At 49.0% G+C, this 26,720-nt stretch overlaps 1 protein-coding gene across 3 annotated transcripts in view; it reads right to left on the reverse strand.

The window, feature by feature from the left end:
- Positions 1-23,639, reverse strand: part of PAX7 (paired box 7) — a gene marked incomplete at both ends in the record, with an annotated part of 95,766 nt that extends 72,127 nt beyond the window's left edge. For 2 of the 3 annotated variants that reach the window (XM_080358717.1, XM_080358715.1), the window contains 4 exons: positions 19,571-19,699; positions 20,681-20,810; positions 21,461-21,696; positions 23,555-23,639. In XM_080358717.1, coding sequence (XP_080214843.1) covers positions 19,571-19,699; positions 20,681-20,810; positions 21,461-21,696; positions 23,555-23,639 — 580 coding nt within the window. Of the gene's footprint in view, positions 1-19,570; positions 19,706-20,680; positions 20,811-21,460; positions 21,697-23,554 lie in introns of all 3 variants that reach the window. The other variant, XM_080358716.1, reaches the window with a different exon arrangement.
- Positions 23,640-26,720: the final 3,081 nt, after the last annotated feature.

Genomic DNA, 26,720 nt, shown 5'->3' on the forward strand with positions numbered 1-26,720 from the left:
AAATAGTCAAAATGCTACACCTAGAAATGAATTAAAAAATAGGAGATGCAGAGCTTGTGGATCACAGACCCCAAATACCGAAATCCCATCCTCAAATCTACAATTGCCGATCCAATTTAAGAAACTCCATGAAGTGAAGCCATTTTAGGTTATTTGAGAATTTGACCCAGTGAGTGGGTTGAGCCTGAGCATGGAGGTGATTTGTGAAGATGGAGGACGCTGCGATGGACGGGGGGAATTCCATGAGACACAAATTCGGTTCCTTCTTTAACTCTCAGCTCCCAATGGGACACGAAGTGACATACCTATCTAGCCTGTTCTTTAATTTCCTTACCTACAAAAATACCGATCATATTGCCCTTCTTCTGGGCTACGGTGACCCAAAACCCAATAACGATGCGCTGGTGAGTATATGACATATGTGTTCCCAGATAGATTTTCCAGCTGGTCACATTTCGCTGTGAGCTTTTAAAATGGTTTTCGTGCTGCTACAAAATACGAAATGCCTGTTTCTGAGTGGAATAAACCAGCGAACATCTATTCAGTGCTTGCTTGCAAATGAAAAAGAAAACCACCACCCACAACATTCTGAAGAGATACAAGTGCTCACAGGAGCCTTGAAATATATATATTTTGGTTAACTGTGATGTTGCCTGTAGCTCTTTATGGCACTTTTAAAGCATCAAAGCTCAGATTTGTTATATTGAACCTGGAAAGCTTCAAAAAGTTTTTGTAAATTAGAATTTTTTTAAAAAGAAGATACCAAAAGCTATGAAGTTGTATTTTTCATGGGGGAATATGCTTTGATTCCAGTGGGTAATGCAAATAATACTCTCTCCTCCTCCTCCTTCCCCCTGCACCCCTAACAGAGTTTTCAGTGCTGCAGACAGAAGGTGGGGAAAAACAAATATGACATAAATTGTCTTGGTAAACAAGTAAATAGTGTCACTTAACTCTTCCCCCTATGACTCCTTGCTGGAACTCGGAATTAGTTTATGGTAGGGCTCTGTCAAAAGGGCCCCCTCCCTGGAAACAGAGGTGAGACCTGAAAAGCCATTGTCTCTTTAGTTAATTAATTAGGGTAATATTGAGTAGAACTTTGCTTCTAAGTTCAAGGAACCCAGCTGGAGGCAGCAGCCTCTTGTTTGATGCCATGAATACGAAGGAATGAGCTCCAGGCCCTGCTTTAAAATCCAAAAATCATTTAAAACATGCCGGGAAGGAGGGGATGGGGGGAAGGAGCTGGCGGGGGAGCCCAGTTTACGGAGCTTTACAGCAAGGTCCAGCCTTCTTCAAACAACTACAGGGGGTCACTTTGCATTTTACACCACGGCCAGCAAAGCCATGACCAGTTCCTCGGTTCATGACTCTTGTCTTTCAAGCCAAAGACAGGAGGAGGCTGTTGAAGTTTTGCAGAGCTGATTTTTCTCCCCATGCAGCATCCTTTGGCTGGGAAATGCTTCTTACCGGTGCCTGGCCCAATCCCTAGAAATGTCGTATTGCTCAATTTTGCTTACATGGGGAATCCTCTCACAGACATGGGATGGGATGACTCATTTGGATAAAGTCACCCACAAACGTAAGCCTTTGCAGGCCTAAGCTGGAAATGTGTTTTATATCCAAACAGCATCTAGTTGTTTGCTCCGTGAGCTGATTTGCCTCTAAAGAAAAAAATTAAAAGCCAAACCTCCAGGTCCATATTCAATCTTTGGGTAAAACTGCACATACCACGGGAATTTTCCTGCATAAAACCACCAGGTTTTGAGGAAAAAGCAAGCTGCGCATGGGGCTCTGCTTAGTGATTTTTACACGAGGTTCCAGTCTTGGCTTTGCCACTGATACTCCATGTGAACCTGGGCAAGCGGCTTCGCTTCACTTATCCCCCGGCTCTTTTCCACGCCGCAAGCTGGCTCTGGCCGCGCATCCATCCGCCGCCTCACACAACGGCTGCAAATCTCAATCCCGGCCCAGAAAGCAAATAATATTGATCTGTTCCATCCACAAAGCAAGGCACGATGCCCTACCTCAGTCCTTACCTTCCTGCGCATAAACACAGATCTATTTATTTCTCTTTTCCTATCAAACAAGAACTAACAAGTTAACGGGCCCGGGATTTAATGCCTGGAGATTGCACGATTTTTGTACATTTGAACCTCTCTTTTTTCCCCCTCAGCCCCGTCTGCTGAGTGTTACCGTCTGCCACTGTGTGAAGTCTAATTTAGTTTGGTATCTTCTCAGGGGAGAGGTTGGCTCTTGTCCGTACGTGGCTGCCGAGCGCCAGGCACGCCAGTGGCACCGTATAAATAACAGCAATCATAAATAGCTGACAACACCTGCTGGTTTTGAATCGGCAACAAGTGATAATCCTGCGAGCAGCTAAATGGGACTTTGGGATTGCGGGTATTGGCCTGGTTAACTGGCTCCTTGGTTTGATTATGTGTTTGTGTTTTCCCATTTCTTTTTTTTTTTTTTCGCTTTTGAAATGCCTCGGGGAGCTGCTATGGGAACAGGAATGACCCAAAATCTGTTGGTCTTTCATCACATCAGCTCCTCATCTGTTTCTTTTTTGCCTCTCCCCAGCCCCATTTGCGATGCTTTCAGGCAAACGGACCTCATGGAAACCCCAAAGGGAAAGAATAAAAATATCCCTGCACGTGAAGGGCTGCAAAGGGTCCTGCAAGCAAACAACTGGGCCCATCAGTCGGTCCATTTACTCGTATCAATAAAATCAAACGTGGATGCGTTTGCTTGAAGGGTCACACAGTTCCCTACAAACTATTACCCTAGCTAATTAAGCAAGTATTTTCCTAATTTGGAAACACTTCTGCTTCGGTTGTTATTTTCTTTAACTTTTTCTCAGTGTTTCTTCTCCTCCCTGTTGCTGTTTTGGATTTTTTTCTTTTTTAATATATTAGTTTTGCCCTTGTGGCTCTTTCTCCATTCGGGTCACCTCTCCAGGAGCGCGTCTCCTTTGGAAAGCACTAAGAACAGGTTAGGAGGGTCAGAAGTCGCATAACCCCCTTGAGGGAAGTTTGGCTTTAGCCAGCCATGAAATGGCAACTCTTCCGCTGCAAAGGGGAAGGTGAGGCTGGGGAAAAGGGGGGTAATTTTATTATTATTATCATCGCTTGACCTCCCAACCCAGCGCTCAGAGCTGTCTCTTGTTAAGGAGTGTGCAAACAGGCTCTGTGAGCACCAGAGACCCGCTGGACTGACCCATCACGCGAGTTTTCAGCCCCAAAAGCGCCCTCGCAGCCGGGTTGAGATGCTCCCACCTCGGAGGGATCCCCTCGATGTGACAACAGGGATGGAGGGGACCCCCAAACACCCAGGGCTGGGGTGTGAGGGGGAGGACCAAGGCTGGAAAATCTCTGCATTTGAATTTAAGCCTTGTCTGGGCTATTTCATGCAGTCTGCACCTCTAGAAGTTATTTTGAGGGACAAAGTGATGAGAAACTCCCTCCTTCCCTATTTTTTTCCACTGTCCGGGCAACAAAGTACTCCAAGATCATAAATCTAAAATGCCGTCAACTTCAAACACACATTAATACCCCCTCTCCCCTTCCAAGGCTTTTAATCACTTTTCTGAATTAACCTTAGCGAGGGTGGAAAATGTCTGAAAGAGGCAAAGCGGGGGAACCGGGCGGTCATACAGATCATCACAGTTTTATGGGAGAAATAAAAGCTGCTCAGTATTACTCAAATTTACCCAAATGCTGCTTGACCCCATCTCCTGCAGCCACAACAGGAGTCTGGAGCCAGGGGACCTTGAGCAGCAGGTTTGGGTATCAATTTGAGACTTCTCTGGGCACCCATTGCTGGGTTTGCTGTCCCCTACCCCTTTCCATGGGATGCTCGAGATGCTTCTCCCCACCACTATGTCCTGGCAGCTCAAGGCCGATATCACAGTGAAAGAGAAAAAATAAAATAAAATAAATCCGTCAAAGCCTATTAGTTAAATTGCTCTGTGCAAACCTAATTGACCACGAGGGATCTCCTAGACAAGCAGGCCATAAATCGCGATTTTTAACAGCGGCAGAGGGGAAGGAAAGAGGAGGAGTGGGGAGGAAAGAGAGAGAGAAGGAGGAAAGTTTGCGATTGCTGGGGATCATTTTAGGCGACTGCCAGGCTGGAGGCTGCGGAGAAAGGAGGGTTGATCTGCAGCATATGGTGCAAAGAGCCAGTGCTGGGGGTGGAAGAATAAAAAACCCCGAAGGCCGCAGATCCTAAGGAGCTATTTATTCCTCCCCCTGCAGATGTACATTAATGCAGGAGGAGTAGGGGGAGCAGATCTTTGGGTTGGAGAAAGAGAAACAGCGCTCCTTCCTTTTAACATGCTGTTGTCTGGCTTGATCTTGTCACTCCAAAGGGACCCATTCAGAGGTATTCATGCATCTGCCTCAGGGGGACAATGGGACCTTAGTTTATAAACTGTCTGTCCAGTTGCCTGCGGCCTTTAGTCCTTTTGTTTTCGCTTCTCTTAATAAACTTTTTGGGGGAGTTCATCAATACGCTTGAATAGCTGATGTTCTCATTCTCAGAGAGGGGAATAACAGAAGGTCTCGAAGGTTTTTTTGCTTTTTTTTTAATAGGGGTGGGGGTGGGTTTTTTCCTCCTTAAAGGAGAACCGAGGCTTGAAAAGCATCAGAATAAACCCTTAAAAAAAAAAAAAATCTGAATCAACCCCAAACAAAACCTCTATTCAAAAAAGACGGAGAAATGTGCAACATTTAATTGCCCCCCAACCCCCCTACGCAATTTTCGTCCTGCCGACAGAATTAAGACGATCTCCGACTAATTTTACAGCTCTCAAAGTATTTTGGGTAGGGGGATTGGGAAGGAATTTCAGAGACCAGGCTCATTTCCAGGGGATTTAGGGCTGAAAGCTGCCTCTAACGTTTCACCCTCCGTTCCCCCCCATTCCCCCTTCCCCCGGCAATTGCAGAAGTCACAGCCTAGCAGATTTATTTCCCCACACACACTCTCAAATCACACGGAACGTCCCCAAACCGAGTCACTCGCCCAGCCCGGCCCCTCCGGCGGTACTCGGAGGCGAAGGGGGGTGCGGAGATCCCCTTATTTCTAAGGCACAGCCCCCTCCCTGTGCCGGCTCCATCTCTCCTCCCTTGATTTCTCTTTTAAGACGTTTATTTTCCTGGCAGCCCGTTTTCTCCCTCCCCGCAAATGGAGGCTGCAGCCCGGCACGGAGCCGGTGCTCGGCTGCCCCCCTTCCCCATCTCTCCTTCCCCAGGCAGCCCCCCACCAACCGCTCTCCCCAGTGACTCCAGTTCAACGTTTTAAGGCCCTAATGAGTGTTGACAAGTTTAATGAGTTTGTTTTAAAGAGGAAAAAACTGGTCAAGTCGAGATTTCCGAGTCAAATCCATTAGGAGATCCCATTCAAACCCCTCCTGACAGCTCAGCCGCTCTCACACTTCACCAGCCAGCGCAGGACCGGGCTGGGGTGTGAACATGATCCCCCTGCTCCATAGCAGGGACCCCTCCCACCCTGACCCACAGCAAGGACCCCAACCCCACCGCACACCCCCCACAAACCGGGGGTGTCACTGCCCGGAGGGAAAAGCCCGTTCTCGAATCCCGGAGTGAAGGATCAGGCCCCACTCCGGGGGAGGGGGCGAGAGGATGGAGGAGGTTTAACCCCCCGCCCAGGATGGGTAGGGAACCCCCTAAACCTACAGGGCAAGGACCGAAAGCACCCGGCGGCCAAAGGGGACCCTCCAGCCACGCAATAACCTCCTATTTCTATAGGAAATTTCATTAAACGCCCCAGTATCTTCCCCCCGCTTCCCTCTTTCTGTCTCCCCCTCAACCTTCATATAAGCAAACAGCCCCGTGAAGCCGAGGTGGAGGTCACGTTAAGTCAATGCAGTCTGACTTGGTGAACTTTGAGCTGGGTGATTAGGAGAGGGGGGGTTCTCCTTTTTCAATTTCTCCACTTCCTAGGTCTCTCCATTGTTCCAATTCCAAACAGCTGCTGGTGCTAATCTTTCGGTTATTTGCAATCAGGAGGAAGAAATACCCACACCCTAGAGTGCTCCGATATTAGCCCTGCCAGCCGAGTCAAGAGACCACTGGAAGCTGGGGAGACGGAGGAAAACAAAACAGACCCTAGTTATTGAACTCAGTTTGACTCTGAGCCTTTCAGGTACCTCTCAATCCCAAATTGCCATGGAAATCAGGCTTACAGGTACCACCACATCACTTAAGGCCAGATCTGATTTTTTTTTCCTTTCCCAAAGGTTAAACTCCTCCGTCCACTCAAAGTCTGACCAAAGCGGGAGAGGAAGGGGGGGAAATACCAACCGAGGGCGAGCTGGAAGGAAAAAGAAACGACCACAAAAGCCCAGTTGGAGGCAAACCTGGACAGCTACGCCCAGGAGGGTTTTGCTCAAGCTGGCTCTGAAGGGTTGTTTTTTTAAGCTATTATTAAGAAGAGATGGAGGAACTAAAGGGTTGAAGGAACCTGCAGTTTCCTTTGTGCAAAAGAAACCGTCCTACTTACATGCGCGGAGGTGGTGATACACGGGAGTGCCCTGCCCCATACGGCTGGGGAGGAAATCCCCTTTTAATTCCTTTATTTCCCTAATAAACAGGGCGATGGGTGCCGGGTGATGCTGGGTGCATCCCGAAGGGGAGAAGGGAATCGCCCCTCGCTTCCCAGGCAGCAGAAACAGCTCCAACAACTCCAACCTTTGCTAAGAGCCTTCAAAAACCAGACTCCTAAAATTGCTGGGGTGGCCCCACACGTGTCCAGGCCGGGACTAAACCTCCGTTTTCTCGGGGGTTTATTAATATTCTGCCCTGGCTCTGCCGGGGGGAGTCCATTAGGGCCTTGATAGTCTTACACAGCCCTGCCTGGCCCGCAGCCCTCTCACCAGCAACGCGAAGCCTTTATTGGTTTACTTAGGTGTTAATCCCTTAACAATCAAGTTGTCTGACCATGGAGCCCCGTCTCTATTCTTGTTTACATCTAATTACGGGGCTGAAATGCCACTTCCCTTCCCAACCTCCCCCCTCCCTCCAAGCCTTCAAACCAACTTTCATTTAAGCAGGTAAAGCCCCTTCTCCCGGGGAAGCAATTGCCGGTAATTACAGCAGCATCTCGGGCGGCTCTGCCGGGTGCAGATGGCTGGGAAAAAAGGAGGTTGGCTGGGGAGAGAAAAAGGTTTGGGACCGAAAAAACCTGTCCCCCCACATTTGGAGATGGAGCGGCCCTTCTCTCCTACATCCATCCCACGGAGACCCCCCCACGAGGGGCTCCGGTCCCCAAGATGTGCAGATGAAAAGAAGAGCTCTCCCATCACAAGCATCTCAGAGCTTCCCTTAATTCAATTAAACCTCGTAACTCCAGGAAACCAGCGGAGATCCACCCGAGCAAGCCAGTAGCCGGGACTAACAAAGGACCTTTCTTTCCAGAGGGTGTAGGGACCCCGCTGGCCCATGTGTCATCCATCCCCGGCCACTCCTGCCTCTGCGGGGTTAACGATTCCGACACCACTGCGAGCTCTGGGACTGCAACTTGGCTTAGATAGCGTCTCAGCCCTGGGGCAATTCCTCTAAATCAATTTTCAAAACAATCAGTTTAGGGGCTTTTAATTAAGCTTTAAAACAGCGGTTAAAAATAGCAGTTTACTTCTTTGGGATGCAAACTAGGCTAGCGTAAAAATAAATCAGAGAGACGGGCCCGCTGCCTTTTGAGATTCAGGGAGACGTAGATTATATACGTCCCAAGATTACGATGATTTTTTTTTCTCGTCCTTATTCTCTCTCACATCAGCTGTTCTTTCCCTGCCAGACACTGAACTGTCCGTAGGACCGCAAAGCCGGGGAATGCCGCGAAGCTTCCCCAAAGCAAAGCGAAATTCCGGCGAGGAAACCTCTCCATGCCGGTCCTAGGTCAGGATCCCGCTGCGAACAGCAGGTTCCCCGCCTTTTTCTATATATATCATGTAGGCGGAAAAAAAATAACAAAAAATAAACTTATTGCAAAGAGGAAAAGCCCAAACAGCCTCTCAGCCGTGCATAGCCAGCCCGCTCTCCGCAAAAATAAATGTCGCTTAAAAGCTGAATTTAGGCTTCTTTTGTGCCTTTGTAGTTTAAATCGGATCCTCCAGGTTCTTCCCACCTCCCTGCCACCCTCTTCCTTTGTTTAATACTTTTGTGATTACAGCAAAAGAGATGCTCGCCGGGCCCAGCCCGAAACACACGCTCCACACCTTTAAATCCCTTAAGCTGGAGCAGGTTTTTGGCTCCCCAGCCTCGGCCGGGAACCAGATGCTTAAACGCAGCTCTTGCACCAAAAGCAGCTCTTTAAAAGGGACCACTGCGCTAGGTTGATTAAAGAATAATTAAGGGCGGTAGGACTCCTTTGGTACCGCTTCTAGGACTCTCCGTACCCGGCGGATTTCTCCCTAGGTGACCCAGATAAATTACAGATAGGGCTGAAATAACTTTTGTCCACGACGGGCCGGGATGAGCCTGGACCGCAAATCCCAGCTCAGCAGTGGCTAATGAGGCAGTCATGCAAAACGCAGCCAGTTAAACCTGAAAAGCAGCGGCGTGGGGTGACTTCTCCTCCCTGCCAGACCCCCGGGGGCTTCGCAGGCAGGTTTGCCACCCTCTCCCCCCCCCCCTCCAATTCGCCATCACTCGCAGCCCCTAATTCACAGCCCTTCGGCGGGGAACAAGCGCGGCTCCTCGGACAAACGCGCAGCCGAGACCTTGACCCACTTTATTCCCACTTTGGGGAGAAAAACCGAGCCCAGCCATCGGGCTTTTGCCCCGTTTCCGTGCTGCAGAAAAGGAGGAAGGGAATGTCCCCAGGTCTTGTGCCCCAAAAACTTTGGAGGAAGCCTATTTTGGGAGTAGCTCCAGCCTGGGGAGAGATTCCTGCGCCCAGCTCGGGGAGGATGCGCAGGTCGGCGGGATGGGGATCCCACACCATCCCGGCCGTGTCACCACGAAGCATGACTTGCGTTTTTCCTCCTTTTTCCCCTCTATCAACGTGGTGAAAGACCCAAATTCCCCATGGGGAAGGTGGAGAAGAGCTTTGCAAAAATTAAATCTCACCGCGAGGGAAGACACACGGGGAGGAAAAAAAACACCAAGCGAGTGGGAGCTTTCCCCGATCAACCTGCTCTTGGCTGGGGAGGGAGAAAAACCTTTCCACAGTTGGATCCATTCCCCCAAAAACTCTCTCCTTCCCAATCCGCGCTACTTTCAAGGACTTTCTGCTGGTGCTTTTCCTCCTCTCCTTCCCTGAGCATCCCACCCCCCCTCCCCAGCGCCTTCCCCCTTTTTAGATCTCAGCGTGTTTGCTCTTGACTTCATCCACTAAGTCAATAGTTTGGAGATGCCCTCATCCTCAGAGGCCCGAGCCCCCGTGTCCCCTCCCTGTTTTCTCCTGCGGATAATGGCAGCCTTTTGTCGTGTAATCAAGCTCCCGAGGGGTTGGGAGACAGATATAGATTCTTGGCATTTGTCGGTGAAAATGAAAGCTGGATTAGGCAGAGGCGGCTGCACACTCCATGGTAAAGGACAACAACTATTCCCCCATTGAAAGTCCCATTCTGGTTTGGTTATTTTATCTTTAAAAGTTGTTTGTATTTCTAAAGTGGCTATTGATGCACTTAGAAAGTGTAGCAAGCTGTAAAGCCTCGCTTCAAATGAAAGGCGGACAAAAAAAGAAAAAGAAAAGGAGGTTAAGGGGAGAAAACAGAGTGAGAAAAAATACCGTCAGAAAAGGAAGGGGGAGAAAGGAGGGGAGGGGGTGGCAAAAGAGTTAAAAAGATCAAATTCAGCCTGGGTAAAGTTTAAAATCGGAGAGAAAAGTCACGAAGTCACAGCGGCCGGGAGAGGAGCGGGGGTTTCGGCTCCGCTTTTGCCCTTTCCTGCCTCGCAGGGAAAAAATAATGCCAATATTTAGATTTCCCTCCTGCGTGATGAGCTGCGCGGGGGGGGGGGGTGACTGGGATATTTTCTTCTCCACGGGAGACACTTGACTCTTTGCAACTGAACTCTAAACCCAACCAGCTCTCTGCTCTGAAGTTACTTTATTCTTTAGCAACTGATCACAACCACCACTCGTTTTTTCTCCTTGACGGTGATTTGCTGAGACGCTCTTGCCAAGCAGAAAAGGGGGAGATTGTCCATCTCCACACTATTAACCTTTGAGCATTTTCCCTTAAGAAGTACGGAGATTTGGACATATATATATATTTTTATATATATATATATTCCCCCCAACCATCATTTTGATTTAACCCTCTTGGATCCCCTCGTCCTTAAGATGTGTCTTAATCTGTGGCTGCACCGTCTCTCCCCCTTTACACACCCCCCATCCAGTGAGCAAGGGATGGCCAGAACTGGGTTATTTTGTTTATTTAAAAAACAACATTTGTTAACCCCCCCCCAAACTTTTCTCCTCCTTTTGCCGGAGTTTCGGGAATGGAAATTGCAGTTGACCCGCTGCGAGCATATTCAGCCCAACGCACAAGGGAGGGTTTGTGGCTGGAAGGAGATTAAGGGGAAAACTCCAGGAAAAAGAAGCAGAGCAACAAGGTACAAACCAAATATTCACATTCGCAACAACAACAACAAAAAAGCAGCAGCTTCAAATAGCTCAATTTGCTGCCATTTAGCATCAAACAGGCATCTTCTCGAGAAGTGGGGAAAGAATTTAAAAAGAATTTCGTTACTGCGCAGAAATAACGAATCCGTCTGGAAAACACCGGTTTTTTACTAAATACACGCGTCTATACGTGCGGGTGCATATATCTATATATTCCTTTAAAATCACCAGCAGCTCCAGCTATCTGCCCTCTCTTGGATAATTTACACCATACAAAGGTTGGGGGCTATTAATCCCGTCCCCCCCCAGCCCCCATTCCTATTCATGTCAGTGTTTCTTTCTTTTTCCGAGCAATCAAATGTGCCAGAGACAATTGTAGCGAATTTAAACATGACTGTCCCCTGAATATCCCTCGACATCGAAGTGTCCTTTTGTACCTTCAACCTCTCCTTTTGAAGACGTTTATACATTTAAAAATGCAAAATAATGCAGCCAGCGGATCTTTATTACGACGCAAGATGATGCGCTGGTTGGATTGATTTTTCACAAGGAAAAAAATAATAATAATCTTTACGAAGTTATTTAACAGTGGGAAGTTTCACGGACGATTTAAAGACGCTTCTTGTAACTTTAAGCAAGGCGAAAATCACCCGAGTATTTTTAACTCCGCTTGGAGGGAAGTTGCTCAAAAGCAGCTTCTCATTGAGCGATCCCGTCGAGTGAACTTTCTTCCCTCTCCTTTAATTCCCAATAAAAATGCAAATCAATTCGTCCCCATAATGGGGGAAAAAATAACCAAAACAGAATTGCGTTCGCTCCGGACTTTCCCCTATACTCCAGATTTGGATGCAAATGATTTGGGCAGATTTTCCTCAATATATATATATGTATATATATATCTATACTTTTGTTTTCCCTCGGACCTTTCCCCTTCCTTCCCCTGGGTTTGGGGACCGCAGTTTCATAACTGGCTTCCCCCGCTCCCTTCCCTCTCCGTCCTTTTAAAGATGCCACCAGGTCACTTTGATCCGCGGTCTTTAGGGTCTCCGGACAAAGGCAGCACTGAAGGCTCAAGGCTGCCGGGTGTCCCCCCCCGCAGCTGCCCGGGGGGAGCCCCGCTCCCCAGGGTCAGCCAGAGTGCTGCCTTCCAATTTTAGCAACAACAACAACAAAAAAAGACCAATAAGAGTGAAAACCAAGAACGCTGGGGTTTGGTGTCCCCCCCCCCGTCCTTGCAGAGAGAATGAGCGAGCCCGGGGGCAGGGGACAGAAATTTGGAGGGGTGTAAAAATAGTTTGTGCTTCCTCCGAGCCCCCCCGAAACATCCCGTGGGGACACGGGACATCCCTCCCCGTCTCCCCCCCAGCCCACCCCTGGCAGGGCAGGGCAGCAGGGATCCGACCAGCTACACGAAAGGCAGCTCCTCCTTTGAACTCCAGCTTTTTGCCCCCCCCCCCCCCCCCCAAAATACCTTTTTAATCTTTCCCCCCGCCCCATTTGCAGGTGGAGGCGCAAGCGGAGCATCCCCCGGGTGGGATGCCGTTGAGGGCAGGGAAACCCTTCATTTCGAGCGCGGCCCCCTCATCTCCCTTGCCCTCTTTGCAAGGACACTTGGCTCCCCTTTTTAAACTATTTTTCAATTTTAAAACAATTATAAACAAGCACTTTTTTTTTCCTTGTCTTCTTCCCCTTGAGCCCCAAAACTCTCCAGGAGCCCCAGAGCTCCGCACAAAATGGATGAGCCAAGATGTCTCCCCCGCTCCAGACTTCATGAATGAGCGACCCCTTCTCCTCTCCCTCCTCATCTCCGGCTATAGATTGATAGATATAGATATATTTCATGAATGAGCCGAGGGTCCTCCCCTCTGCCTTGGCTATCCCTGCAGAGCCTATAAACAGCAAACGGCCCTTTACAACAATTCATCACAGGACCCAGAGCCATCCAAGCAAGTAATATGTTGCCTCAGATCTCGTATGTCCCACAAGACAGAGCGCCTGCTAATTAATAGACAGTGATTCCTGCAAGCAGCCCGAGCAGTCTGTAATATGATGAACTTCCTTTGTACCGGTGTCACCACAAATGTTTCTGATAAGGAAAAGCATCCAAGGATCAAAGACTATAAGCTTCTCAATTTCCTCAAGCTGCCTCTACTTTTCCTCACCTACTTTTTTATATTTTTCTCCCCCCCGCCTCTCCCCAGCCCCTCCAAGGAGATGCAAACCCCCTCCAAGGAGCCACAACCCGACAGACCTGAAGTCCGCTCAAGTGCGAGGGTCAGTGCCAGACTGTGTCCCCCCAATATCATCATCACTTCCACCTTCATATTCTGCCTTTACAAAAAATAATAATAATAATAATACTAAAAGCTCCGATTCTGGTTCTCTCCCTCCCCCGCACCTCCTCATCTCTTCCCCAGTTCTCCCCAATGCCGGATGACAAATGTCTTTATAAACAGGCATTAGCTGACATCTAATTTCTTTTGTGGCGACATCCTGCGAAGTGCGAGTGCACGGGAGGGCCCGAGCGAGCGGGGACCATCCCCGGGCCGGGATGAGCAAGTGTTTTTGGGGAGAGGGAGATACCGACAGACTGGGGGGTGATGTTAAACCTCCCACCCCCAGGCACGCCGGCAAAGCCGCATGCCCGTCCTAACCTCTCCTCCCCCAGTGAGCTGCACCTGCGCTTCCCAAATCCTTAATTTCTGCTTGTTTGGGGGCTGATTGAAGAGGAGGGGACTAGGATCCCTCCCAAAAACCCAGCCTCCGGGGGCTCTGGTTGTTCCAGGGTTGGGCAAGAGCAGCTCCCAGCCGGGAAACATGGGGGTTCCCCCTCCCCAGCTCAGAGCCCTCTGCTATTTTCCCACTTGGGACCCCTCCAACATCTTCTTATCCCCTAAAAAAGAGCCCAAATCGGACTGAAGTTCAGATTAAAAAAAGCAGCAAACCTCAGTGGAAGAGAGAACAGTAATGTGGCAGCTGATTGAAATGGGCTTTTTTTTTTTTTTTAAGAATAGTCTCTATAAATATATAATATCTCCAAAGCTCAGGTCTTAAGAGGGTCCCTTATTTGCTTATTTCTTTTGTAGCAAACGTAATTTTCAGAAAGATACTTCCCCCCTCCGCCTTACCCTAATGCTCGAGTAAGTACCTTACAGCTTTAAGGCTAGTGTTATATGTGCTTTAAAATCCTGCCATGTAAATTCCCCTGAAAAATTTGGAAAGCTTCTCGGGGGGGCTTTGGTGAGGGGGGGGGGGGAGGAAAGTGGGAGAGGGGGAGAAAGGGGAGGTTAATCCGGGTTTAATGCTATGATGCAGTCACAGGACCAGGGCTAGGCTGATTGTGTTATCTCTTCCCAACATTTGGGTCTCCCATATTTCACCCAGCCAAATAGCTGCGAGAAAAAAGTGCGTATGGAGGCACTCCTGACGCCTCAGGAAAATATGTTATTAATATCTAAATAACTTCCCAATACTGTCTCTAAATCTCCCCTTCACCACTCCAGATGATGAATTCGTTTGAAGTGTTCTCCCGTCTCATCTTTTCAGTGTCTCTCTCTCTCTCTCCCCTTTTTTATAACCAGGCTTATTTCAAACTGGTAAATATCTAATTCCTTTAACCACACTGCAGACACGTCTCTCCTCTCTTATATACAATTCTCATTTGGAAATATCCATATATACATGCCTCTATAAAAGAGAATAAGCCCCGACACAGCCTTAAACTACTTCTTTGAATTATTTGAGGGTTAAAAGGGGTGTTTTTTGGCGGGGGGGATCTGTTTGTTTCCGAACAACCCCTGCACACACCTGGATCGCACATTTCACCGCCTTCCTGCCGCTTAATTCAATCTCTGCCTCCTCTCTCCTACCCCAATTATGGGCGAAACCTCGGATTAGAACTAGACCTCGCAGTTTCCTTCCTCTTCTGCTCTATCAGCATCCATCTCCCCTCCATCGCTCAATATCTACTTCCTAACCCCCCCCTCAGTCTCATGTAATCTACCATCCACCTTCAAATTATAGATTATAACGTCTACAATGGATTTCCTTTCCCTTTTTGAGCTGAACCCCGGGCACCCCACCTGCCAGCCAGTGCTCCTGATATCAATATTTGCCTTATATTTTCCCCGGTCTATAATTGAACGTATTCTTCTGCCCGAAAGAGAGAGAGAGGGGAGGGGGGGTGATGTAGAAAAAGAAAAACCACAAACAAACCCTGGATCACAAACATCTCCCTTATATTATTTCACTTCCTGCTGTATAATTGAACCTCTCTCCCCGCATCCTTGTCTTAAGTTTGTTTTTTAAAACGTCTTGTATTAGATTATACTCGTTTATTCCCCCTTCCAACCTTATCTCTCCTCCTCTCTTCTCTCCTTCCCGTCACACTTGATTTAGGAAGGAGTTTATCTTGCAAACATTTGCCTACTTTGTTTATGTAGACCAGGTTCTGCAGCTACTTGTTCCCAAAAGCCACTGTTTGCCTTTGTAATTGTTATCTGTGTTTATTGTTGTACCTCATTTGTCTCAGCTTTTTTTGTGACATGTAAGCTCCGTGTGTGCTCACATCCAGCCCCCCCTTCCTTCTCCCTCTCCCTTTTTTTTTTCCTCCTTTTTCCCTCCTCTTTCTCCCTGAAATATGCACAGAATAACTCAGCCTAAAGCCAATGAATTGCTTGACACTACCCTATCTCTTTCCTGCCCCCCATTATTAGAGCTGATCCCACTCGCAACACTCACAAATCCCGCCTGGTCTCTGTTTGATTAGATTGCCAACCTTTCGTAATCCCTTGATTTGATGAAGTGTCTCTTCCCCCCCCCCCCCCGGCTTGTCCCCCCCCCCAACTCCCTTCTAAACATACATTTACAGAGAAAGCGCTTGTTGGTTTTAAATCGATGCAGATTGTTTGCTGATAAATTGACTCCATAGCCCCTCTTTTCACCCCCCAGCTTGGGAAACAAAGCCCCTTTCCAGCTGTGGGGGCGTCCCCCCTCTTTTTCCCTATCCCTTCCCTCCCTAATTAAATTTGGCAAGACCTTCTACACCCAGTCCAAACACCTTTCTTCTCTCTCCAGCCTCCCCAAAAAACCCGACACAAGCGGCAGTGCCCTCTAACAAATTAATCTGTTATCACCTCCGAGTGTCCAAATACCCGCCTCGCACACACTGTTCACACCTGTATGCATTTCCCACCCCTGATAAAAACACCCCCTTCTGTTATCCCCGCCTTTCCCACTTGGGTTTCCCCATCCCACGCAATATTTCCACGAGGCGCGAAGGAAAAAATAATCGAGCGGTGGAAGAAACTCCGTGCGGTAAAGGGGAGTTCAGAGAAATAAAGAAGGGGTGGGAAAGTTAATTAAAAATCAGTGTTTTCACCCCAGATGGGAGGCGATGGGAGCATCCTCTGCAGGGATCCTGCATCCTGGGACGGTACGTGAGGGGGGGACAGGACCGGCTGCTCCCACCCGTGACCGTGGGGTGACACGGAGCCTCTGAACTGTCCCCTCTCCTCCAGGGCAGGCACATCGCCCATAACCCCAACACTTCCACCCGCGTCTGGTTGCAATTAATACCCCGCCAGGATGAGGTTCCACAGCACCCCCTTAAATTTTGGGGGGTTGCCCAAATGACACCCCCCTCCTTGTCCTTCTCCATCCCCATCAAACACCTCAGAGGTGCGGCAGAACCGCGCATCACCCACCCGTGACCCTCCCTAATAAACCCCACCAGTCATAATAAATAACAACAACCCCAAATAATAATAACTCGGTCTTAACAAGGATAAAAAAAAATAAAAAATATTAAAAAAAAAAGTGAAGCCTCATGAATATATGCCCAGGGCTAGCTGGAGTGAGCCGTTTAAAGATGAAAGTGCAAAGAAATAAAGGCTCAATTTAATCTGCCTTAAAACCCTTCAACTTAACGTTTGTGCTGGGAACTCAGAGAGTGAGTACTGATTGGGGATAAATACATTTCTTAGCATGCCTTGGAGCTATTACACCCTTCTCCAACACAGCTCCCTATTCAACAGCCACAGTTTTCATTACCAGCTCTAATAAGTCTTAACATTATTAAATGCCAAGCAGACGATAGAAAGAAACAGGCGCAGGGTGGAAGCTTTCTTTAACACTTAAAAAGAGAGAGCATTTAGGGCTGTCTTCCTCCGGCTCCCCGCAAGGAGAACCCGCAAATGGAGCAAAGGCGTTTGTCAAGAGGAAAAAAAGGCCAAAACAAAGTTGTTTTTTTTTCCCCCATCTGCAATAATAAAACCCCCGCATTATTTAAATAAAAGCAAAACTCAAACCCATGCAGTAAAAGCAGAGCTGGAGAACAAGTGTCAGGAGGGCCGTAGTAGTTTTATTTCATTGCAAACCTTCCAGAAAAATTGGCAGGGGGTGTGTGGGGGAGAAATCTTTAAAGATTGTTATTTCTGATTTAAAAAAACAACGCAAAAATATACAGCGCGCACTCACCACCTCCGAGTGCTTTACAAGTTGAATCATCAATTACCTTAATTGGGGCCATTAAAACTTTTCCAGACGTGAAAATACACATTGACAGTGGTAATTCTTTTAAAGATTTAAAAAATTATTCTTAGTTTTTTTAATTGCGGTGGTCGCGGCAGCGCCGGCTCCGACGCTGCCAAATCGCCGCTTCTGCGCTTCATGTTCCCCCCCTCCAAATAAAACCCCAAATCAAAACCTTTTTGGGGCGATTCCTCCACAAATCTACAGAGCCGGGGCGCGATTGCGGGGGAGGACAAACCCAAACTAAATCTAAATTCCTGATAAATGGCGATTTCTCTCCGGGGATGGGAGAGGGAGCGCTCGGGGTAACGCGCCGCTCCGCGGGCTCCGCGATCAGGAATTTGCCCAAATTAGCCCTCGATTCAAACCGGGCTGGTTTCATAAAGAAACGGGGGCTCGTGGTTGATTTGTCCGCGATATTACCCATGAAGGAAGAAGAGGGTGTTTTGTTTTGCTTATTGACACGCACTCCTGCATGTTATTAAGGAATAAAAAGCCTCCAGCTCCTTCGCTCTTTATTTTGCTTTTGGGGGGGGTGATGGAGAAAACACGGACAAGAGAAAAAATATCAGCGGTCTAAAAATTCTAATGTATTTTTTTTTCAAAGTGATGAGGCTCGAATAAAATAAATCTTACTCCTCCAATCTCCCCGCTCCCCAATAAAATTAAAAACACCCCAAAGTGATGTAGGGGGGGAGGAGGTTTCGCGCACACAATAGCCCCGATTTGCAAATGAGCATCGCCTGTTTCCAAATCACAAGCAACATTTTGCACCGTCCAACGGCCATCCTTTTTCCAACAGACGGTCCTATAATATTACAAAACTATCTAACAGCAGGGAGTTTTGAATAATTTATCTCCCTTTCTTCCCTTCCTTGGCCCTTTGTCCCAACTTTTTTTCCTCCTTGCAGAATTTTGAATGAGAATAGACAAGCCCTCCCTCCCCCATCCCTTTACTCCATTTTTAAGGCAGCCTAAGGTTTTTTCCCCCTTTTTTGCCCCCCCTTTCTTCTTTTTTTTTTAGCTCCTGTTTGCTTTTGTGGGCAGGAATCTTTTGCTTATAAAGCTTCAATAGACTTGAAGGTCTTTGTAAGTGAAGTTCATCTTCAAGGTTGGGGGGAAAATAAAGAGAAAAGATCGGATCCTTAAAGAAACCCCTTTTGTGCACCTTCATTTAAAACTCCCACTAATGTTTGATGGTGACACGGAGAAGCTTTTTTTTCCTATCCCAAATTCCCTCCACTTTAATATCTCCCCATTCACTCGCATTGTCCCAAAATGGGGAAAACTTCGGAGCTAGTGAGAAACTTTGGAAACGATTCCCTCCTCATACATAAAATACCTCTCGCCGCTCTCCCTCTGGGCCTGACACCGATCATACCGCAAATTCCCAAAAACTCCGACCAACCCAACCCCAATGGCCATCGCCATTTTAACATCAATTTAGAAAAAAAATAGCAAACCTCGATTTCCTGAAGCACATCCCCAAGATTTGTTTAATTGCTGTCCCCCCCCCCCCGCAAAGGCGCTGAGCTCGGCGACACAAGGAAATCATTTTCTGCCTAAACCATCACAGCATCTCCTCCCTCCCGTGGCTTAAAACTTCCCCGTGTCTTTGCAAACACCCTCATAGATAAACCTCAATTATGCTCCCTAAAAATGCAATATCTTGCCCCCTTTTAGGGGGTGAAGAGAAATCATCATCCCTCCCAAGCTTGCCAAAAAAAACCAAATTACAAGCACCGCTCCAGCCGTGCCTTATCCTCCACCCCATATATACAGCACAGGAGCTTTAAGAAGTTCCTTTTTGCCTCCCAAAAGAAGAAAGCACCAACCACGGGAGACGATAACAGGGACCCCTGCTTGCCCCCACCACCGGCCTGGCCTCCAGCCCTCCATCAGAAACGCCGACGTTTATTTTTTCTGATTTTATTTGGGGGTACAGCTCCCCATTTCCTTCAATCTGGGGACCCCCATATCCCCTCAGCGCTTCCCCGGCACCGGTGGCTCCGCGGCAGCCCCAGCGCAGCACCGATCCCGGCTTCTCTAATTGATATTGATTGGCCAAATTGGTCAACTGTCAGCCAGAGTTTCAGGGGACCACTTAGAGAGCAGGAGAAAAATCTGTTTAACAAATTCATTTAAGGAATCAGAGATGCTTTCTCCCCCCCAGCCATCTCCTTTTCCCCTTTTATAAATAATTGATCCAGAGCAAAACACCAACAACTCTTCCTCCTGGGAAAGCATCCTCAGCCCGAGGCTGGTACCACCTTCCCCTCGCGGGGCCCTGCATCACACCCACGACTCTACCATCAATCATTTTTTGGAAAGGACGAACGCACGAAGCTCTGGAGCCATCCTCTGTCTTATTCTTGGTAGGGAGGGACGTGCCCCCTCTCCCAAATGTCCCCTCCAACCCAGCCCCAGGGACACGCGCGGTCACCTTTACCTTTGTCGCCCAGGATGCCGTCTATGCTGTGCTTGGCCTTCTTCTCTCCATCTTCCTCCTTTTTGTCGCAGTCCTCCTCTTCTTCTTTCTTCCCGAATTTGATGCGTAGCACACGGCTAATCGAACTCACTAAACCTCAGACAGTCAAAGACAAAAAGGCAAGTATAAGCTGCCTGGGAAGGTAAAGCCGAGAAAACCCAAGGTTTTCTGCAGAACTTGGGCAGGAGGCCTTGCGCACACACAAAGGGCACCCACACCCCCTTTTCCCAGGGGTAGACCCCTGCCCGATCCTCTATGTACCCCAAAACACCCCTGGGTTCATCCCCACCATCACACTGAGTTGCTGGGACAGACACCCAAAGTTGGACGCGCTCATCACTGTCCCCCTGAGACACCAGACACGGGTGGCACCGGATTGTGTATGACACCCCACAGAGCAACACCGCTGGTGCAGCACCCTGGGGTGTGCACCCTCAGGGTCACCAACTGCTTTGTAACAGCAAAAGGCCCCCCAGTATCCAGCTTTCACCCCAGCCCCAAATGGCACCCCACAGCCTGGATTCAGCCCTAGGCCCTGTCCTGCTTTAGGGGATGTGTCCTGCAGAGAAGGCTCAGCCCCACAAAACAGAGAGGAACTCTCAGCCAGGACCTAAAGAGCTCACACATCCCTGCAGACCCAGTACTGGGGTATGGGGGCACTTTCCAGAGGTGATGGGGATCCCTGGCTGATGGAAACACTGCTCTGCAGCCCCCACAGAACAGGCAAATCCCACTAGAACAACCAGGGTCTCCTTTAATCCTGGATTTGGGGTCTTCCTCCACACCAGGAGCTCCCCGGCTTTCAAAGCAGTTGGAATAAATCAGGAAAATCGGTTTGTTTGTGTTTGTTTTTCCAGCAGACCACAGCACAGCCGGGGCACAAGCCCCATCGCCTGGTGTTTATTTGTGGCTGTGGGTTCACTTGAAGTGATTTTTTTCCCCCACTCCCCTATCAAAGCAAAGGCCAAGAAGATGCTTATAGCCCCTGGAACTATTTTTAGTGCTGATAATTATTTTTCTCCATCTTTCTGGGGGTATTGGGGTGTCCTTCTTGCCAAGTTGTCTCCTCACCTGAGGGCACGGTGCTCCGGTCGCAGTGTCCATCCTTCAGCAGCCGGTCTCGGATCTCCCAGCTAAACATCCCGGGGTTTTCCCGTTTGTATTCCTCGATTTTCTTCTCCACGTCGGGAGTCGCAACCTGCTTTTGTGATCAAGGGACACCGGTGTGTGCCAGCGTGTGTGGAGGGAGGGAAGGGGAACAGAGAAAACGCTTTTAATTGAAAAGAGAAGCTGTTCGGTTCAACCCGCCTTGCCCTGGCTGCTAGTTTGGGGGTCAAGAATAGGGATTTGAAGGGGGAAAGGGAGGGAAAAAAAAGCTGGGGGAAGGCTCTTCTCTTCCAAATATTTGCTATCCTAAAAGCAGAATCTCTGGGGACCAAGCCCATCAACCAGGATGTGTTTACCCTGAGTCCCAAGCAGGGATGCGGTGAAGGGGATGGTTTTTTTGGGGGGGGTTTATATACACCCAGTCATTTATTATTCCCCAAAACACGGTGGTTCGCCTCCTCCCCACAAACTGGGGCCGAAGCAAATGCTTGAACGCGGCACCACTTGTTGCACACCGTGTGTGCGGGGAAAAAAACACCCCACAACTTTAATTTATTCATAACCTTCAACTCGGCACCCGTTTCTACCCCCCGAGCCGGCAAACTGCAGCTTTATTAAAGCCCCTTCCCCTCCTCTCCCTTTTCCCTGCGTGTCCACCTGAGAAAACTTCCACCCCCTAAATAACAATCTGAATTGTTTGAACGTAAAGAAGACGGTTTAGCTGGTCCCCGGCATTGCACTCACCCTGGGTTTGCTGCCTCCGATGGCTCCGGGACGGATGGAGCCGGTTTCTTGGTACCTGCAGAGGATTTTGGAGACGCAACCGTGGGAGACCCGCAACTGTCGGGAAATCACGCAGGGCCGGATCCCGTGATGAGCCATCTCCACGATTTTATGACGGATGTGGTTGGGCAGCGGTCGGCCGTTGATAAAAACCCCACCGAGCTGGTTCACCCTGCCCTGACCCAACGGGGTGGAAACTGGAGAGGAGGGGGGGGAAAAAGCGCCAAACAAAAGAAGGGAAAAAAGTTAAAAACCCACCAAAAACGGACAGCATCCCTCCCCACACCTTCAGCTTCTCGCCATGTATTTGGGTTTTTAAAAAGAAAGGAGAAGCCTCTCACCCAAGCCCTGGCCTCCGTATTTGTCACTGCATCACAGGGAAGATTTTTCCCATCGATAGAGGGAAAAATATAGCCCGTGACCCGCACACCCCTCGCCCGCACTCCGATGTGGCAGCTGTTTGTGTCTATGTATATATATTTCTGGCATTTTACACCTTTTTCTTTTTTAAATCACAGCCAACGTTTTTACAGAGAAAGATTTAAAACCGTACGGTAAGTAAATCCCCCCAAACTTCCCTTTCTCTCCCCCCAAAAAAAATCGCGATCCACTTCTTGCTTCAAATTATGGGGCTATCCGCTTTCAAACAAACTTTTGGAAATAACCCCTTTAATATCCTCGACACCCCCCCTCTTTTTGTGTTTCTTTTCCCCTCCCTTGCACTTTTTCCCCCCCTTCTTATTTTCTGTGGTTTTGGGTTATGTCAAGCGGTTTGGGGAGACGCGAAATAAGCGCGGAGCTCCCGCGGCCGCGTCGCTTCCCGACACCTTGCGCAGAGCATCCGCGGCTCCTTAATCCCCCTCCCCAATTTGTTTAATATCTCGCTATGTCGATCTTGCAGATTAATACGATTTCACAGGCTGGAAATTAAAACAAAAAAAAAGAGCAAAAAGCGCGGGGGAGAACTCAGCTGGGTAATTTGCAGAAAGGGGGCGAGGGACACGGAAAGCGAGGGGGGGGATTTGTTTTTTCTCTTTATACAAAGAAAAAGTCGATTCCAGAAATTGCCTCGCGATTTAACAAGAATCATGCACCACTAATTCCAAGTCACTTGGCCAGCACTCCCTGGATATATCATTATCGACAGATAACACTCGAGTGGCCAATTTTACATTCAAGAGGTACTAAAACCGCCGGCCGCTCTCTCTTTTCATTATTCCCAGTCATGTTGTGCAAATATTGTTGTAATCCTTTGATCCTTTCCCTTGCCGTCTGTTTTACTTCATTTGCTACAGAAAAGCACTTCAACAAATCCCCCCAGCTTGTATGTTTTGCAGCCTGCGTGGTTTTCCACAGGTTTGAGTTTTGCCACTTGATCACGATCGGGATAAAATTTTCCTGTTTAATAAATGCGAGGAGAGGGGTCCCGCTCTGATTTTGCCTTTTTTTCCCCATTTTTTTTTCCCCTACATAGAAATAATAATCCTGTAACACAAAGAAAAAAGCAGCTGATGGGGAAAGTTGATGCGCTGCGAGGTGGGGATGACACTTAGCGAGGTGACAGCTACAAAGTGTCCCCAACCCCCCTCTTTCCCCTCACCAGCCCCGGCCAAGGACATCTCGGCTGCCAGTGGATGCTCCCAGCTTAGAGGTTTTGTTCTTAATTTCCCCCGGAAAAGTTGAAAACAATTAATTTGGTTGCTTTTCCCCACCTATTCAGGGAGATCAAATCGTGGAGATATTTGCGGGTTTAAAAAAAATTAAAAAGGAAGAAAACAAAACCCAAACCATGAGAACCTACCCTAAAAAATGTCCAGGATGCGCGAAACTACTTGAAATAGGAAGGGAAAATAAAAATCAAAGCAAAGCCCGGTAATTTCGCGGGGACGGAGCAGCTACATCGGGAAAGGGAGTTAAATAGAGGCGAGAAGTTGGATGCTCAGGTCGGGAACCCCCCCCGGCTGCAAAGTTCAGCTGTATCCCCACCCGGAGCAGCAACCCCCAGGTTATTCCGAGCGGGTAGAGCGCTTTAAAGAGGTGTTTTCCCAGACCTACCTTCCAAGGGGAAGCCTGTGCGAGGGTAGTTTTGCCCCGGAGCCGGGCGCATCATCCGAGGCACCGTCCCGGGCAGAGCTGCCATGGTCGGGAAAGAAAAGGGGGCTCGGGGTGGCGGAGCGGGTCCGGTCCAAACCGGGGGGGGCACCCCCTTAGCCCCGGGAGAACCGAGAGAACCGGGCCGGGGGGTTGGGGGGGTGATGCGGGGACTCCTCGGAGCCGAAGCGCTTCTTCTCTTCCAGCCCGCGGCTGCAAAAAAGACAAGGGAGAAATCTTTGCTCCGAGGGGGAAAAAATTCAAAATAAATAAAAATAAATAGAATAATAAGGAAGGGTGGGGAGGGGGAAAAAAAAAGGGGGGGGAATCACCCACCAGAAATCGCTGGTAAAGTTTTAGGGCTATGTTAGAACCGGCCTGAGCGGGCGCTCCGGAGGAATGTAGCCCGGACTGCCGGGGGAAGCAGCCGCAGCCAAAGTTGTCTCGGTGCTGGGCTGGGCTTAGTGCTGGGGGGGGCTTGTGGGGGGGGGGGGGAGCCGAGTTCCCCCCTTATTTTGTTGTTGCCTTTTTTTTTTTTTAAGTGCCTGGCGCTGAAGGGATGCTGGTGATGGGGGGGGTGGGAGGAGGAGAAGGCGTGGGGGGGATGTCAGATGGGGGGGGTCAGATGGAGGGTTTGGAAGTTGTTAAAGCGCCGAAGTTGGGGCCGTGGGGAGGACGAACGAGCTGTGATAGGCTCCAGCTCCTTTCTTTTATTCCCGGCCGGGGAAGGGGGTACCACGGCGGGGCCGAGGGACCAATAAGAGGCAGCAGCTTCCCCCAAAGCTATGGGCTCGCCTTTTTTTTTTTAAAGATCTTATTATTCATCACTAGGCTTGGCTTCCTTGTGATGGAAAGCTGGGGTCCCCCTCTCCCGGTTTGAAAATATATTGAGGTGAAAGGTGCGAGGAGAAAGTTTAGGAAAGGTGTGTTGTGTGGTTTCTTTTAATTTTAATTTTGCGTAAGAAATTTGGGAACATCCGTGGAAGTCCCGGATAGGTAAGGCCGGCCCAGGGGGGCTGATCTCGGCCTAGGGACTGCAGTATGGATTAAAATATAAATTAAATAAATTTTTAAATAAATAAAATAAATATAATAACCCTCCCAGCTGCCCACCCGCTACCCCAGGAGGGGGCCGGACCCATTTTCACCCCCTTCCCTTGATGGGAGGGGGCTCATCCTGCCCCCCTCGCAGCATCACCCCAGGTACCTCCCTGCACATCTTTAATTAACAGACGGGTTCCGAGCTGCCCAGCTGGTACCTTTTTTTGGGGGGGCGGGGTGTGTGTGGGGGGTGACTCCGGTGCTTCCCCCTCCGTTCTCTCGCTCGCTCGCTGACCCGGGACGGACTGAACAAATAGTCAATGTTTTCCCCTCAAAATAGGAGCGGGGCAGGAATCCTCCTCGCAGCGGGGCATGACGCCAGGGCTCACGAACCCTTTTGTTTGAAGCTGTAAAAGGACTTTTGCCGTGCAAAACCGCTGGAAACTTCTCTTCCCCCTCCCTTAAAAGCATCCCGGGGAGGAGCGGAGGGGAAATAAAGCTGCCAGAGACGCTTCTGACCCGTCTGCACCCAAAATGTGGTCCCTAAATCTCCTCCTTGTCCCCCACCCCCGGGGGCATCACCCCTAATCCCCCCTCCCCTTCTCCCTTTGAAATTAAAGCCCTGGCCGAACCCCTCCCAGTCCGGCCACATCTTCATCCCTCACCCTCTTCCTCCGCAGCCGCAAAGCTCAGCCTAAACTCGCATCCACAAAGCTCAGCCTAAACCCGCACCCACCTCCCTGTGCACTTGGTTTTTCCCACGTTTCCACGCCTAAAATTCACCCAAACTCCCCAAAACCATGGGACAAGAAAAAAAAAAAAGGCAATATCGAAATTCTTTCCAAGGTGTCAAGTTGTTCCTAAAGTCTCCTCATTCTGGCGCAGCCCCGAGTTTGGGGGTCCAGCAAACGAAAATAAAGACTCTCTCCTCCCTTCCGCCCCAAAAATGCCAATTCCCCAAGTTTTAGGCAGAAAAATAACGGGCGGAACTGAGCGGGACCAGCTCGCAGCCCCTTTTCCACCGCATTCCTCCAGCGCGGCAGTAATTCAATTATTTGCCTTTCATTTGCTTAGATGGGGAAGGGTGGTGGGGGGGGGGTGGGACACGAGCCTGGGAATAAAGTTGAAAATTAAATGTTTCTGCTCTCCCAGCACCAGGGGAAGATTAAACTAAAGAAGCCGAGCCTCGAGTCCTGCCTTCCCCGCCGCTCTAGGGTTACCTCGCCGGGAGAAAAATATCTCACATCAAACACAGCATTTGCTTTCACTCCCCCCCTCCCCGCTTCGAATTGGGGTAAGATTTGACACTTTCGTGGGGAAAATAACAACAAAAAACCCCAAACTTCACTTTCTCCTCCAGCACTCGCTGCCAGCTCCGGGCAAGCACTAAGCGAGTAGCTATGTGAATTTTGGGGGTATTTGTTTGTATTCAAGCGATGCGGTGGCATGTGGCAGCAGCCCCTTATTCTGTTTCAGGGGTGGCTAAGGGGGTGACAAGGGACTGTCGCAACCTGGGGAGGGGACACACACACACACGACACACACTCCTGCTGGAAAGCAATTTCACAAATCATTTTTCTAACAATTAAGGAGTGTGCAGGGGTGAAATGGCGATTTCACATGCAGATCCGCGGGCCGGGGGGTGTTACCTGCGCACCCAGCTGAGAAACGGGGAACCCCTTTTTATTGTTATTATTACGTTTTTAATTTTCCCCTTTTTTTTTGGACTAGTGCATTGCTTCATTAGCCACGTTCACAAAAGAGAGACCCCTTCTTTTCTCTCCTGAGAGCAGCCAGCAATAGATTAAAACAAGCATCAATCAGGAAAGGAGCAAGTAAGTGCTTAAAGGAGCAGGGGCAGAATTCCTCCTCGCTTCCCCCTTTCCCTGCGCATCTCCATGGTTTCCTAAGGTATGTTTCTGGTTGATAAATGCCGTATATTCGCTATTCCCTTTGGAGAAACGGCTTGTAAATCAGCGCTGAAAGCCAACTCATAAGCAGAAGGAAATAGGGTTGGCTTTATAGAAATTATTATCATTATTTTTTGGGGAGCATCTCTCTCCCCCAGCATCATCTCCTGCATTCTTCG

Source organism: Nesoenas mayeri (assembly GCF_963082525.1).
Source record: "Nesoenas mayeri genome assembly, chromosome: 24".
NCBI classification, from domain to species: domain Eukaryota; kingdom Metazoa; phylum Chordata; class Aves; order Columbiformes; family Columbidae; genus Nesoenas; species Nesoenas mayeri.